Below are 15,220 nucleotides of genomic sequence, written 5' to 3' on the forward strand. Positions count from 1 at the left end.
GTTAGATTTTACGATAATTATTGTAAAATTTCTTAAGCAATTATGGTAAGTATCGTAAAATTTAATGAGGTTGCCAGCAACTTGTTGCCAGTGTGGAAATGGCTTAATATCCACTGTGGTTCACGTAGTGGCATGGACCTGGGGTTAGCTAATTCAGGAAGTCAACACCCATGATAGAATTTTTTCCAGTTTTGGTTGCATTATATTCCAAAACTCTTCTGTAAAAATCGTTTCCGAGTTTATAAATGGAAATTTCTCGGTGTACATAGTAAACAAACCTACGAATAAAAAAAGACAAAAAGGAACATACTGATTCATCGCAGTAAAATCTGGTAATCAAATTCGCCATTTTGAAAAGCGACGATTTTGCGTAAACAAATATCACGTGGTCTGTACGTGTGCGGCAAACTTTGAATGTGTTTGTAATTTTGTGCAAAGTGCGAATGTAATGTTTTCAAATAATTGATATGGATTAATTATACCATCGTATTATTTTCTCGAAATCATAAACATACTATAATAGTATTTGAGTATCAACCTATGTTCAATTTGAATTGGGTTATAATAATAATATACCCGTATATATATCAATAGTATGTTTGCTACAAAATCCACCCAAGTTATCAGTACGTACTTGCACAGGTTTGATTAAAAACCATGATGAAATTAACATTTAAAAAATATGAATGCTTAATATTATTTTGACAGCCCTGTTTTCTGATCGGCTTCATGTCGCAGGTGTTCATAAAATAATAATAATTCCGCGCGGCAGAAATTATCAGTAATAATAATAATATTTCTTGAAATAAAATCTCCGATGATTAGTGATTTTTGCGAAAAGATCGATTTAAATTGACGTAGTTACGACGCCGAGGTCCTTTTTATACTAAATTATATTTGAACGGCGGGCTCTTCAGCGGGCCCTTAACGAAATACTCTTTATAATATTATATAAATGTATATTTTTTAAAGTTCATTGACTTGATGATTACAGTAGGTAGGTACATTTAAAAAATATATAAGTATATAAAAAATAATTACAAATTATATAAAATATTTTATAAACAACCAATTTGCATGTTTACATGTTCGTTATAAAACACAAATTTTAATTACAATTTTGCTGTAACTACATAATATAGTATCACAGAAAATTTAATTAGATACCTAGTCCTATTGTGAACGAAACCACTAACCGTAGTGATTGTATTACATTAAATTTAATGTAAATAATCTAACTAAATATTATAATGTTATGTTATCACATCACTTATTAATATAATATATTGTTATCACTCGGTTATTTTTTTATTCAGCCATGATAAGTTTAACCGCAGTCCATTCATAAAATAGGAATTCATCGAGCAGTGTATGTATTAAAATAATAATAACCTATGTGTACATACGTAGTTTAAAAACCCCACGTGTTATTTTTGAATGTGTGTTTGGACCCTGAGTATGGACTTATTAGGTTGAGAAAGCGGCTAACATCAATTTCTCGTAAAAAAAATCTATTTATAGGTACATACTATGTTCGATCTTCTTAGGATCGGACATGGTGAAAACAATCGAATGTATTCAAAAAATGCGACCATATGATCCGACGGCTTGATGATCAAGAAAGAGTCCAAGATGGGATCAATATGAATTTTATCATCAGCAGTATTCTACAAACAGGGAATCACATTTTCGTGGCACCGAACCGCCCCAATTGCATCGAATTTCAACTCTCTATGTATACACGAAGTAATTGAAAAAAATATTGGTCGATTTGCGATTCATATTTATGTTATATTAAATTTATATACTATTATTATACTGGGAGAAAAGTTTAATAGTTAATGTAATAACGGTTTAAATTATAGTAAAGGAAGTAGGTATAAAGATTGAATTGTGGAAAAACAAGTAAATTGATATTTTATGAAAAAAAAATACATTATAATATTATGTTTTCGTGGAATCGTTCCACGTAGGTATAAATTTTGTTGATAAGCATATTATTTGATACCTACTAAACATTACAAAAACGTGTGTACCTTTACAAATTTTATTGATGATTATTTTATTTTATTGCCTAGTTACCGTTGTCATTCATTATTTTGGTGCTATTTATTAGGCAATTACTTATTAGTCTTATTATTACTCATTATGTAATATAATATATTAATTTAAAGGGTATTTTAAAGGAGTCATATAATATAAAAGCTTAAAGCACTTCCTATGAGATGCTTTTAGGTATAATTAATATTTAATGTGTATAATATAACGGTAGATAATAATATGTATTTACATGTAAGTTATCGGCATTATCAATCATACTATTATTGATAACAATATAATTAGTTATAATATAATATTGTATACAAACTATAAACAAGATATAATAATACACCAAACGAATGTGTAGTAATTTAATAAACTATCTTTATGCAACATACTTTATTGAACATACATAATTTGAAGACACTTCTGAAACATACCCACTAGATATTTTTTTTGAATAAATACTATGCCGGGCGGGATTCGAACCTGCGTCCGTCGGACGTATGAATAGTAATTTATTGGGTACCTGGGTACTAATACCAATTAATATTATGCACTAGTTACCCAGTTCATAGGTCAATAGGCGTCTTATCATTATCATTTATCACTCACATGGAAACATAAGAATTTCGTTTCAACTAATAAACAATTGAATAATGTACATACCGAATAATGATATTATTTTTACGATAAGGTCTATCGGTGAAGTCTTCGAAAAAATGGTGTGTAAGATTTACATAAAATCGATTCTAATCCCTATTCATGATATGAATATTACATTATTATAGGTATTCAGTCAGGGCGAATTTACCGATACTTTGAGTGCGCGCAGTAGGGCCCCCAAATAAAAAAATAGTCGTTGTGTAAATATATTTTTATATTATATAAATCCATGAGTTTCGTGTAATATTTCATTTTAAGGTAGATAGCTACGTTTATTAAAAAAAAAAAAGATATTTTCTATGAGGGGCGCCAATTGTTATTGCGGCCACCGACTGGTTGAATTTGCATCTGTATATTCTAGGAGGGTTACATAAATATTGTTTTGTTTAACGTCAAAAAATTTTACTTAATTGTTTTATTTAACATTTTAGAAAACAGGATCAGTGCACATCTAGTGCGCACTTGAAAAAACAATACTCAGTAAAGTACTAATTAAAATATTAAACTGTAGCATTTAAATATCTAAGAAAAATCATATAAAGACTATGTATAATTTTATTATTATTAAATCCATTTATTTATTAGATAAGCAAAATAAAACAAAATTAAAGGATTGGCCAATAAAAACGTCACAAATGGCTCCCTCCGATGTTTTTTTGCTGCACAAAATGCACCCAGACGAGTGCATTAACTACTTAATTCCGTCCAATTAAGCTCACTTGCATCGAATCGAATCAAATTAATAATAAAGAAAAAAATAACAGCTGTGAAATCAAATTTACTTACCGTTTTCCAATTCGCCGTTTTTAGCCGCGAATACTCGCAGCTTCTGTCAAAATTCAAACGTGGAACACAACAAAAATTTAGCAACAGAGTGCACGACACACCACCACACTTACTGGAGCAGTCTGGCAGAGTGTTGTCCCACGTGTTGTCTCGCAGACAGCGCAGGGTTCGCTCCCTGCCCCGCGTGTCTGGGAACGCGTAACCCACACAGCACATGAACTGCGCCGTCGCAGAATCTCGGTAGACGAGATATCCGTCGTGTGGCGCTGCCGGCGTCACGCACCCCAGCGCTGCGAACGGACAAAATTTCAATTCAAATCTCCCGCCAACAATGACAAATTTATTATAGGTATTCCACTTCCATAATAACAATATGCCATTATAATTGAATTGTTAAATTTAACACATTAGTTAATGTTATCAAATTGTAATTTTAAACATTGAATAGTGAATAAATCATGCAGATTCATTGCAAAATGATAATGAATAAAAATTGAGGAAAATAATACAATTTTTATGTTTATATGAATAAAATGAACCATTAAGATAAAACGCGAACATAAATCAAATAAAAAAACATAGGTAATTAACTTATATTTATAGGTTCAACTTACTAATAGTAAATTTATGTACATAAGTATTGTATAAATAGATAACGGTATAGGTATACATATTGTATTCTGTTTCACTGAATCGTCAGAAACATCTGTTTTTTTGTAAATATTACACAACAGTATTATTATTACCTTCGATAGTGATTATTATTATGAAAATAAATTGACATATTTTTATTTATCTAATTTCACTACGATTAGATTACATTCGAAACAACATTCATAAGGTCATTATGACCAAAATCAATACCATAATAATTTTGGTCACTACCTACCTATAATATTTCTTTTAAATTTACAGAGTAGGTTATAAAATCATATTTAAATAAATAGATCAGAAATAAAGATATCACAAATAATTGATTATAATTATTATTATAATGATTGTTTTCTTATCTCAAAAAACGTTCGCATCACGCATTCCAACATGAGATTTGCATAATCTCGGCACATATTTTGCTGTTTTTGCGACATATGACAATTAAATATTATAGACATAATCTGCACAATCAAATGGGAAAAATTAGATGAGAGGAAAGATATCTCTAAGAAATTGAGATCATAATATTGTATTATATGTATGTAATTAGGTAATGAATTGGAATTGCAATTCCTGACAGATTTTTCAAACCCGGGTTACAGTAGGTATTAATCTATTGTTCGTATTAAAGACATACAGTATAACCTCGTTTTTACGTGCCCGGAATTCACGTTTTCCCGGCAATCGCGTGTATTTTTTTCAGTCCCGATGTATTTCAGTACATTTAATACCCGCATTTACGTTTTTCTTTCCCGCGATTTATGTCGGAAATATTCAAAATATGCGAGTTACGCGCGCTGATGAGTGTGATGTTATAGAAGGCTGGGAAAGGATTTCAGACCAACCCCTGGAGGATTATGTAAACCTTGACTCCAATGTTATGACATCAGACTTGGTGGAAGTTGATGACATTGTTGACAGTCATTTAACACCAGCAGACTTGTCTGCCGAAGAACTGTCTAATGAAGAAGAGGTTGATATTCCAACAAAAGAAGAAGCAATGAGGTTCATCGAGGGTTTAAAAACCTACTTTACAAGCTTTGCTGATATTCAAGATGACACTTTTAAATGTTTATATAGTCTTGAAAGAGAATTACATAACAAAAAAACAAAAATGCCACAAACTAATATACTTACATGATTTTTTTAATAAAAAATATATTTTTTTTAATAAAAATTTAAATTGAATGTTGTTTTTTAATAAAACGTTATTTTTTTAGAAACACAAAATTTAAATGTTCTTTTTTTCAATACCCCCCTTTTACATTTTCCCCCCAATTAGGTTTTTTTTTCTTCAGTCCCTTAAAAAACGTAAAAAAGGGGTTATACTGTATAATATACATATATATTATTTATATAGGTAGCGTTGGTGGCTACATTATTTTCTTGGTAAACAAATCGGATATCATTGATTTTCTCCCCTGTGTCCAATTTTATATATATATAATTATATATATATATACATATTCTGATAACGAATTAAAAAAAATCCCTTTAGGATCAGACTTTAAGTCTGTGATTTTATCGCATTAACTGATCGCTTGTGATTGTCACACTGAACACCTTGAAGAAACACCATGCGTAAATCGCATAGCATTTAGGTAGGTATATGCTTTTATTTTTCAAGGCTTTCAGTGCGATGATCGCGTAGGTTGTAAATTGTACCTACATCACAAATTTCATTTATTCACCTAACGATCCAACGATTCCAACTGAAAAAACTCAAATTTCATTTCAGCCACTTAACAACCTCGTGATTTTCCGGCAGCGCTCGGCTTCACCGAGACATCCCGACGATGCTCACGTTCCCGACCTGTGACGTCACCAGACGACGGCGGAAAACGCGGGAAATACGCTGACTCGGAACGTTTCGGTGAGGGGGGAGGGGGTTGCGGGTGGCTTGAGGAATTTTCACTTGTCAAGTTGTTGCTCGTCAGCTCGCAATAATAACAATAATTATTGTATCTCCACGTGTATCTACCGAATTTATTACGGGGATTTATTTACCAGTGCACGAGATGTATTATTATTGTTCTCATAAATTTTGAGAATAACATGGAACAGTAGCGTAGCTACCTCACTGCAAAAGTATGTAAAGCATTGAGGGCCAGTCAAACAAGGAGCACTAAATCCCAGCCCCATTATTGTTTTGAACGAGTTCAATTTTTATTGCATATATACATACATAAGTAATAATATAGATTGTAAATAAAATATTCACCCGATTTTTCAGTTTGTTTTTACTGTTTTTAAAAAACATTTCACAAAAAATCATTACTAACTCAATCACATAATGCAGGGTTTCCCAAACTTTTTCTGCAATGGAACACTTCGCAAACCCGGAAATTTTAACGCAACACTTAGTTTATTTTGTAGGTTATTTATTAGCGCAGCTAACCGTTCTGCCAATTTTGGCAACTGTCGTTAAACTGACAAGACTGTCTTGTCAGCCGGTCAGTTAAAAACAATATACCCCATCTTTTTGATGCGCACGGTGTGAGAAAAGATGGTCCTCCGTCTGTACCTAGATCATGGCCCCCACATCCCGAAGCGGGCCCCCAGGCTAAGATCTTTGGCGGACCCACTACTTATCGCTAATGTGATGATCTACAGTTGCATATTCCAAATGGTGTTCGAGGTAAAATTAAGGGTATTTTTAGCGATTTTTTTTAATTTTTAATACACCCATTTTTATGATGATATGCACAATTATGGACATGTCAATATCGACATTCAACAAAAATTGTAAGTATGGCAAAACCACATATTATTAAATGTTAGTATGCCTTAAGTGACAGCGCCGCAGGCGACATTTTTTTACTATTAGTGCATGTTTGTGATGTGTGTTTATCTCACTTGGCCGGTCGATCTCTCACGCCGGGCCCCCCGTAATCCCAGGCCCCCAGGATAGAGGCCTGTCAGCCCCCCCCTTGTGGGAGCCATGACCTATCTAGACACTTGACGACATAAACATTAGTGGAGATTGATCATCACTCGCCTTTCAATATGAAGTTTTAATAATAATTTAAGTTTTACTTATTTTACTTCTACTTAGTAGAAGATCTTTAAATGTGTTGCAGTGTGTAAAACCTTTCCTAATGGTCGCGGAACACCTATTCAGGTTCGGCGGAACACTCCATAGTCTGGTGTTAGTTATTTTCATATATTTCTGAACAATAATTGTATACATTCGACGTGTTACCGTTGTGGTTCTATAATATGGAAGAATATATCAATATGCAATGAAATTTTATTCTAAATATGTTGAACATATTCTCCCAATTAAATAACATATTTTTAACAAGTTAAAATAAACGTTAAATAATCACGTAGTACCGAACTTGGTAGATTTAAATTTTTGCATGATATAATGGTATATAAGTATAAGTAAATAGGTAATCCACATTGCTATTATCTACTATGCTACTGTTTAAGTAGTTAATTTACACTTACAGGAAGAGAAACAGCGACATCTATAACTAGTATTGGTAGTATTGCATTGGTACCAGGTAGATTGTATGAGGTTCTATACAAATAGCTGTGCAGCCGGGTTCACAGGTACGGTTATATCACCAAATTCACCTGTTCTAACCCCACACTGGACGCCGCGATTTCACGATCACGCCGAAAAATATCGGCGGTAACAAGTAACGAAACGTCCTTACCTGTTCCAGACGTAACGCATTACTTTATTTATGGGTTTAATGGGTTACTTTACTTCTAACCAGGGCAGCCCAACCGTGTAGCAAGTAACGGTATGAAGTAACAGGACACCATTTTTCACCAGGTAACAGGCATATAAAATAAAACCTTGTAACCGAGTGAGGTATGACAACAAATGGGAGTTTTATAAGAAAGATTCATAAATGTATCTACAACAACAAAAATAAGGTTAAGGCCCGTTTCAGACGGGACACCAGTGTCGCGCTCGTATATAATAAGGAGGCCTTTGTATTAGAATAAAGGGGCCTTTGTATTGTGTGAACGCCCCGAGTTAATGGCCTCCTTATTATATACGAGCGCGACACCGGTGTCCCGTCTGAAACGGGGGTAAGCCAAAATGCACTAACACTATTCATTACTGCAACACATTACTTTCCCCCATCGAACAGGCAATCAAATAAGTGATACTAACATCATACTATCACTATTTACATAGGTACCTGGGTAATTGATGTGTTATGAGCAGGGAACTCAGAATCTTTTCTGTGGTTGTGAGTAATGAGTGTGTTTGTAATTTTAGTGGGTACACAGAAAGGAATGTTTTACAAAATCATTTTTTAAATTCAGGCTATGAATAAAACATGGCCGGTGGAAAAAACGTTCGCTCCGAAAATTATATTTTCTATTCACACGGATAAGTTTTCGTAAATTCCTAAAATTGAGGCAATCCCAGAGGCGACACGCGAATTTGAAATTAGAGACGGGAAACAAAAGACATTCACGATACCCTCGTCCGGCATAATCCCAGTTTCCAAAATAAATCTGGAAATATTGGAAAAGTAGCTCAGAGGGATTTGTTCGGGTAAAGACAGATAGGACGGGATAGTTGGCAGTGAAGTGCCCGCAAGGAATACAATATGCACTAGGTAAAAATGGTTTTTAGAAGAGAAAAAAACAACTAAATTGTCATAATCGAGTTGTTATCTTTCAACATTCCCACAAGGTCGACGTGTCATATCAGTTGGAACGTCAATTTATTGGTGTACATTATGTTTAAAAATATTAAGTGCAGCCGCGCAAACAAGGGGGCTGTGTGCGTGGCGATCTCAGTCTTGGGAATCTGCTCCTGAGACATTCTAAGGCGTTAAAAACTTCTGATACTTCGCTGGGGGGGCTGACAGGGCTCTAGCCTAGAAGGCCGACGAGCTAAATGAGATAAACACACATCATGATTTTTCTCCCATAGTAAAAGAAAGTCGCGTGCGGTGCTTAAAACACTTTAGGTATGACATTTTAAAATATATGGTTGATGTGATATTATGATGATTGATATATTTAAATGATAATTTAGGTGTAGAATTTTATTTTATAGTTATTTTTGTGTATTTCCTGATTAATAAAAATGCCTATTTATTCAATATGATGAAGGGTTGCATGTTACTTGGCTGCCACAAAAGGGGGTCACGATCAGTGCTTCAATGATACCGAGTACCGATTATTCAATAATTTAAGTGGATTTATTTAATAATACAAAAAAACGATTAAGTTTTACCCCGTAGAATCGTGGGGCTTCCCGAATATCATTTGGAAAACTCTGTCCTTAACCTTAGCGATTGATAGGTAAAGGAGCCTACCAAAGAACCTAACCTGGGGGCCACTCCAAGGTGTGGGGGCCATGGCTTTACCCTCCCCATATTATTATTATGTAATACTAATTATCCATCACAAAAAAACAATCACTATCGTTATTGCCTCGACTAAAAAAGTTGTAAATAGGTGACCTAACCTATTGAGACCGAATATAACGCAGCGTGTCGTTTTAGGTACGTGAAGGACCAATTTTCAAAAAAAATATATTATGGGTAACCCCGATTAAGTATAATAGTTTTGTTGCCAGAATGTGTTTATTGTTTGATTGATTTTTTTACACTTAAATTATGGAAAATACCCATTTTTGAAGTTTTGGTAGTTTCTGAAGAAGCGGCCACCTTATTTGCTTTATAGAAAACCGTCACCGAGTGAAGCCACTGACTAGTCAGTTAAAAGGCATGTGCAGATAGAGTTAATCCGCCGAAGCGAGATATTGTAACGGCGTATCATTCTTCTACGAGATTAAACCCAGCAATCACAAAGAATATATATACATATTATACTTGTATATATCCTACTCGTAAAACACCTCGTTCTATTTTCTCTGATATAGATAGTGAATACCCTTGATCTTATATATTCCAATTTATTCTCTTTAGATTGCAGATCGCCACATTAAAGTTAGTTAATGACCCCACCAAACCGCTCCCGCCCCGCATAACATGCGGTCTTAATCAGGCGTATGACGGTACTCTGCGTTTGATGTGATGCATCATTTTTTATGACTGTGAATGTCTCAGAAGCAGTTACGCAAGACTGAGGTCGTCATGCACTCAAATGTGGTTTGAATGAATTTACATGACTTAAATAGTACCCATGGGAGAGAGGAGTACGTGGAGACAAAATTTAAATTGTACTTAGTAACAAAAGTTAATACAAAACTGCCGAACAATCTAATTGAAGAGATCTTGAGATTTGACACCACGAATTTTCTAAATGTAACAAAATTGATATTTGTGGCAAGCAGCTCAGACAACAATCTCCATTCGCCAATTGCCTGCTTTTGGTAGAGGCATTTAATATTTTTTTTTCTGCCAGGTGTTTAACGCCTCATACAGGGTCAGTAGACGAATAGTCCGCTTCATTATGAATATTATTTCACTATCAAGGCGGAAAGGCGACGTAAGTTGAAAGTTATCGACATCCGCCTCCTCGCATTCGAAGAACACGATGATGTACGATGATGCACGAACAGATCGAGTAGGATGACTCAGCCAAGACAGGGAGCGCGTTCGTTGAAGTTGTACGATAGATCTCTGTGATTGACAACAGCGCACTGCGTTGCCCACTTAAAAGAGATCCACTGATTACTACACTTTTTCGGATACACATATACCATACGCTTGCAGCGTTTGCAGCGACCCCTAAAAATGGAATCATAGGCAATTTGAAGCGCCTGTATTCTTAGACCCCATCCGTCGCCAGTCATACGACGAACTCTCTGGAAGGCCGCCCCGCCCATGTGGACCGCGGTTTTCACATGACGATTGAATTTTTGCATGTATATTATCTAATTCAACGTCAAGATAGATGACTTTATCAGCTACCTAAATGCTGCTATCTCTAATGCGGACTGTGGGTGACCACTTCATTGATCTTACTGATCCTTTCATAACAATGGCTTCAGTTTTATTTGGCGCGAATGACAGTTTAGTGTCCAATGTAGCTATATACCTACATTAGTTTTGTATTATTGGAGAGAAATTCATATAAAATTGGTACATTATATAAAATAGAAGTCAATGTAAAACGCGCTACTGTAGTTATACTAGAGACGTCTAGCATCATAGTACGAAGCATATAATTTACTACATTATTACAGGTGGGGATGTAACATATTCTAGCTATTTAGCTAAAATGGCGATTGGCACGAAATACCGCACAATATACAAGATTGGTAAATTTTGAAACAGTTTGATATTCTTCTATGCATTGAAAAACAAATACATTAGAATGTGTGTAGGCGATGAAGCAACTAACCTTATTATGTTAAATAATTCATTGATTTTTTTTAAACTGATTTAGGTGAATCCTATTGGTTTTGTATTGGGATATGATTGGGATCCCTTTATCAGTGCGAGGCATACCGATTCTCCTGCGCCCCAAATTTAATACAATTTACTCATAATTTATATACTTAATATATTATTTTAAGTAATTAATTTATACGGTACAATTCGTAACGAACAGCAATTCAAACGCTTTTAAATATGCTGTAATAAAAAGTGCGTTTGTGTGACAGCTTCTTTCATATCTTTTTAGTGAATTTGAATGATACATAATTACAACATAAAAAGAACTTTTTATATACAACGTTTTTAAATTTTCTGTTGAATCATATAAACTTGACTTGACTAGCTTAAACGATCAAAAAAATTGTACTTGATAGAAATAATACTGAAATGTCATTTTGACATGTCATTGATTTCCATAGTAACGCACGTATATATTAATAAATTAGTTGCTAGGACCCTAGACCCCTAGCAACCAATAATGGTGTCGAAATAACTTTTCATACAAAACAGAATTAACTGAAAATGGATTCAATTCTACTTAAAGATGGCTAAAAGTATTAAAAAAATGCATTGGCATCGTGTTCTGATACGTTCTAAAAGTTTCAAATGTCTAGCTAGTCGGGAAGTTAGTTAAAAATCGATTGCAAGATTTGTACCGGACAAACAACCACCGGGCAAATAAGAATACGAGCTAAGAAAACGTTGCAATAATAAAATAGACAAAACATATACATCAGAATTCTTGTAATTATAATAAAACAAAATATATTGTGGTAAATTGTGTAATTTAATTCTGATTATTATATTTGTATACTTATATAGATAAGTTTAGTCCGCTTAGAAGAAGAAGAAGAACAGTCAAACAACACAACCAAATATATTTTTAGAGCAATTTATACTAGTATCTAAAAATTTATTTTTGTACGAGTTGTTATTTTTGTTTTTCTAAGAAAAGAAACTCATTTTCACTATTTATATTTTTTTTGGATAAAGTATCCACCATGTATTTTTTTAAATTAATATATTAATAAAAAATCTACCCCTGCATTATTTCAATGCATTTTCTTTGTAAAATCGTTGTGTTCCTTGGCTGTTTGTTTAGCTGTCTCGTCTGATCGTCTAGTCTAGTCTAGTCGATAACTGGCTTATGACAACAACGATAAGATCTGAAGTAATTTCTCTAAACTACAATACTACTATAAAGACTGAGATTATCCAGCATCTAGTATGCTGCCGCGTAGGCCCGGTTATGTGTTCAAATATGCGGGTCTACGGTCAACGCTGTATCAAAATGTAATTTGGGTAGAAGTTTTCGGTAATGAAAGTGCTACGGCGTAGACCGGTTAAAATGTACATATTGTGGGGGTCTACGTCACGTTGTAGCAATATTACTCAACGTTCATAATAATAATATTATGAGCTTACTATTCTGTATACAAATATGATTATGACATAAACGGCATTATTAATATATTTTTCAGAAAGTTTTTAAATAGATTATGATTACGGTTGTATAATGTATATATACGGTGACCATATTTCGTAGACTGAAATGAGGGACATATTGGGTTTTTACTAGCTTCTTTTTCTTCTTCTTCCACCCTGTCACGACCCAGCATTGGGGCATAGGGCAAACACAAGTTTGCGCCACTTCCCTCGGTCCATCACCAACTCTTGCGCTTCCCGCCATGTCAGACCTGCTGCATGTAGGTGGCTTTTGAACATAAAAGGTCGTTTTTATTATAGATATTATATTTTAAGTTGTATTCTAACATTAAATAGTTTGAGCATTAAATATTAATATACAGAAACCCATATAAGAAGTATGCATACAATACCTACTGTTTAATACCTGCCTGCTTAGTTCAAACTATTCTAAACTCTCCATCGAATAAACACAGGAATAATATTTTAGTAATTTACTTTTATATTTTTATTCGATGAATAATACACATGATTTAAGAATGTAGCATTCGATATTGACCATAGGTACCTACATACATTTGAATACATATATTAAAAATATATGTTTGAAAAATATTTGTACCGAGCAGGACTTGACCACGCATCCATCGAATTAAGTGCCCAGTTTACTTACATGGATGCCCGAGGCACTGACCTATTTTGAACCCTCCCAAGAATAATAAAAATATGAACCAAAAGCAACAACAAATCACAAAGAATAAGTATAATGAGAATATTGAATAAAAGAATATGACATATTGTAATGGTTGCAATAATAGGCGGACACAAAAATCATAATAAATAAAATATTAAATACAGGTACAAAGAATATATTGGAGAGTTATTAAAAATGATGATGATGATTATCAAGTAGCACGCACTCACTAAAAATAATTTTATAATGTATGTGTATTATTATGTATGTTTTATAATAATGTTAGTGGTGTGTTATTTTGTATGCAAATACGTATTTGTTCAAGTGTTGTGTTATATTCGCCTTTGATGTTGGTTTCAAGGATTTTGGGTAATATTTTATATTATATTCTCAATTTGTAAGAAATACGCACTTTTATGAACTGTTTCTAGGCGCCCTTTTAAATCTTCTGGCGAATTGATTGCGTCATCTGCGTCAAAGAAAATCGTATTACTGGCAATGTGCTTCACCAAGGAATAATAGAATATTAGGTTCGTGTCTATTTAGTGGAAGTCAGCGTCAAACAATTTTTGAAAATAGCCGATATACTGGATTATATTTGTTAGGTTAGGTTATCATTCTTGAATTCATGAACTTTGCCGAAATCGATTCGCCGATTATTATACTTTAACTATAATAAGGCAATAATAAATATTATAAAATAATCACATTGTTTTGCTTACTAAATGGTTATAAAACAATTAGGTCATGAAAAATTACCGTACTTAGTCGATAAAGTGCCATTCATAAAATAAATGTGATTGATAGAGGGTTATTAGAAGTACAGCATCAGTGGCGTGGGATAATTTATGATGATAGTTAATGGGTAGATAAAATTTGATGTGCGCATAGTATTTTAGTTTTATTATTTTCAAAATATCCGTTATAATGTCACATTATTTATGGGGTAAGGAACTCCCATCTGGCAATACGCTCAAGGGTAGAACTCCCCAGACGCCCGCCCAATTCATCTTCAAATATATCGTAGACTGCGGCTACTATATTGAGACACACACGTCACTGCGGTCGTGTATGGAACTAAAACAGTTGCCATTCCGCCAGTATGCAAATATCGCGTGACGTAATACTGTAATCGCATACAGCGCCGTGACGTAGATGTCAATATTATAGAATGTCCACAGTTAAGTAGGTCTAAACCAGGGGTAGTCAACCTGGCCCCTACCGCCCACTAGTGGGCGTTCCAGCTTTCATGGTGGGCGGTAGGGGTTTTAAGAATATTTTCATTATGTTTTCATAAAATTCTCCGTGACAATTTAATTTTATATTTATATTAATTTAATAAGACTTCATGCTTATATGTATACAAAGTATAAATACAAAGATACACAGTAATTTGTTTTATAAAGATTTATTCTGTAAAACTTAGCGAAAGTCTGACATAAAGTATTTGGTAAGTAATGCTTTAACTTGCTGTAACTGCTTTATAAATTTTATAAAGTAAAGTTACTTACCTACTTTATAAATCACCATCACTGTGGAACTGGTGAGCCGTTAGAAAATTTTACTACTAACAGAGATACAAAAGTGGGCGGTATGTATAAAAAGGTTGACTACCCCTGGTCTAAAA

The 15,220-nt window shown here is 33.7% G+C and overlaps 1 protein-coding gene across 2 annotated transcripts in view; it reads right to left on the reverse strand.

The window, feature by feature from the left end:
* LOC147066206 (uncharacterized) overlaps nucleotides 1-15,220 on the reverse strand; it is a 215,554-nt gene that overhangs the window by 76,638 nt on the left and 123,696 nt on the right. For both annotated transcript variants that reach the window (XM_085955879.1, XM_085955878.1), the window contains one exon: nucleotides 3,606-3,782. In XM_085955879.1, coding sequence (XP_085812005.1) covers nucleotides 3,606-3,782 — 177 coding nt within the window. The remainder of the gene's footprint in view (nucleotides 1-3,605; nucleotides 3,783-15,220) is intronic.

This window comes from Rhyacophila brunnea, unplaced genomic scaffold (assembly GCF_057557595.1).
Source record: "Rhyacophila brunnea isolate RB1 unplaced genomic scaffold, BYU_Rbru_1.0 scaffold_5, whole genome shotgun sequence".
Lineage (NCBI taxonomy): Eukaryota > Metazoa > Arthropoda > Insecta > Trichoptera > Rhyacophilidae > Rhyacophila > Rhyacophila brunnea.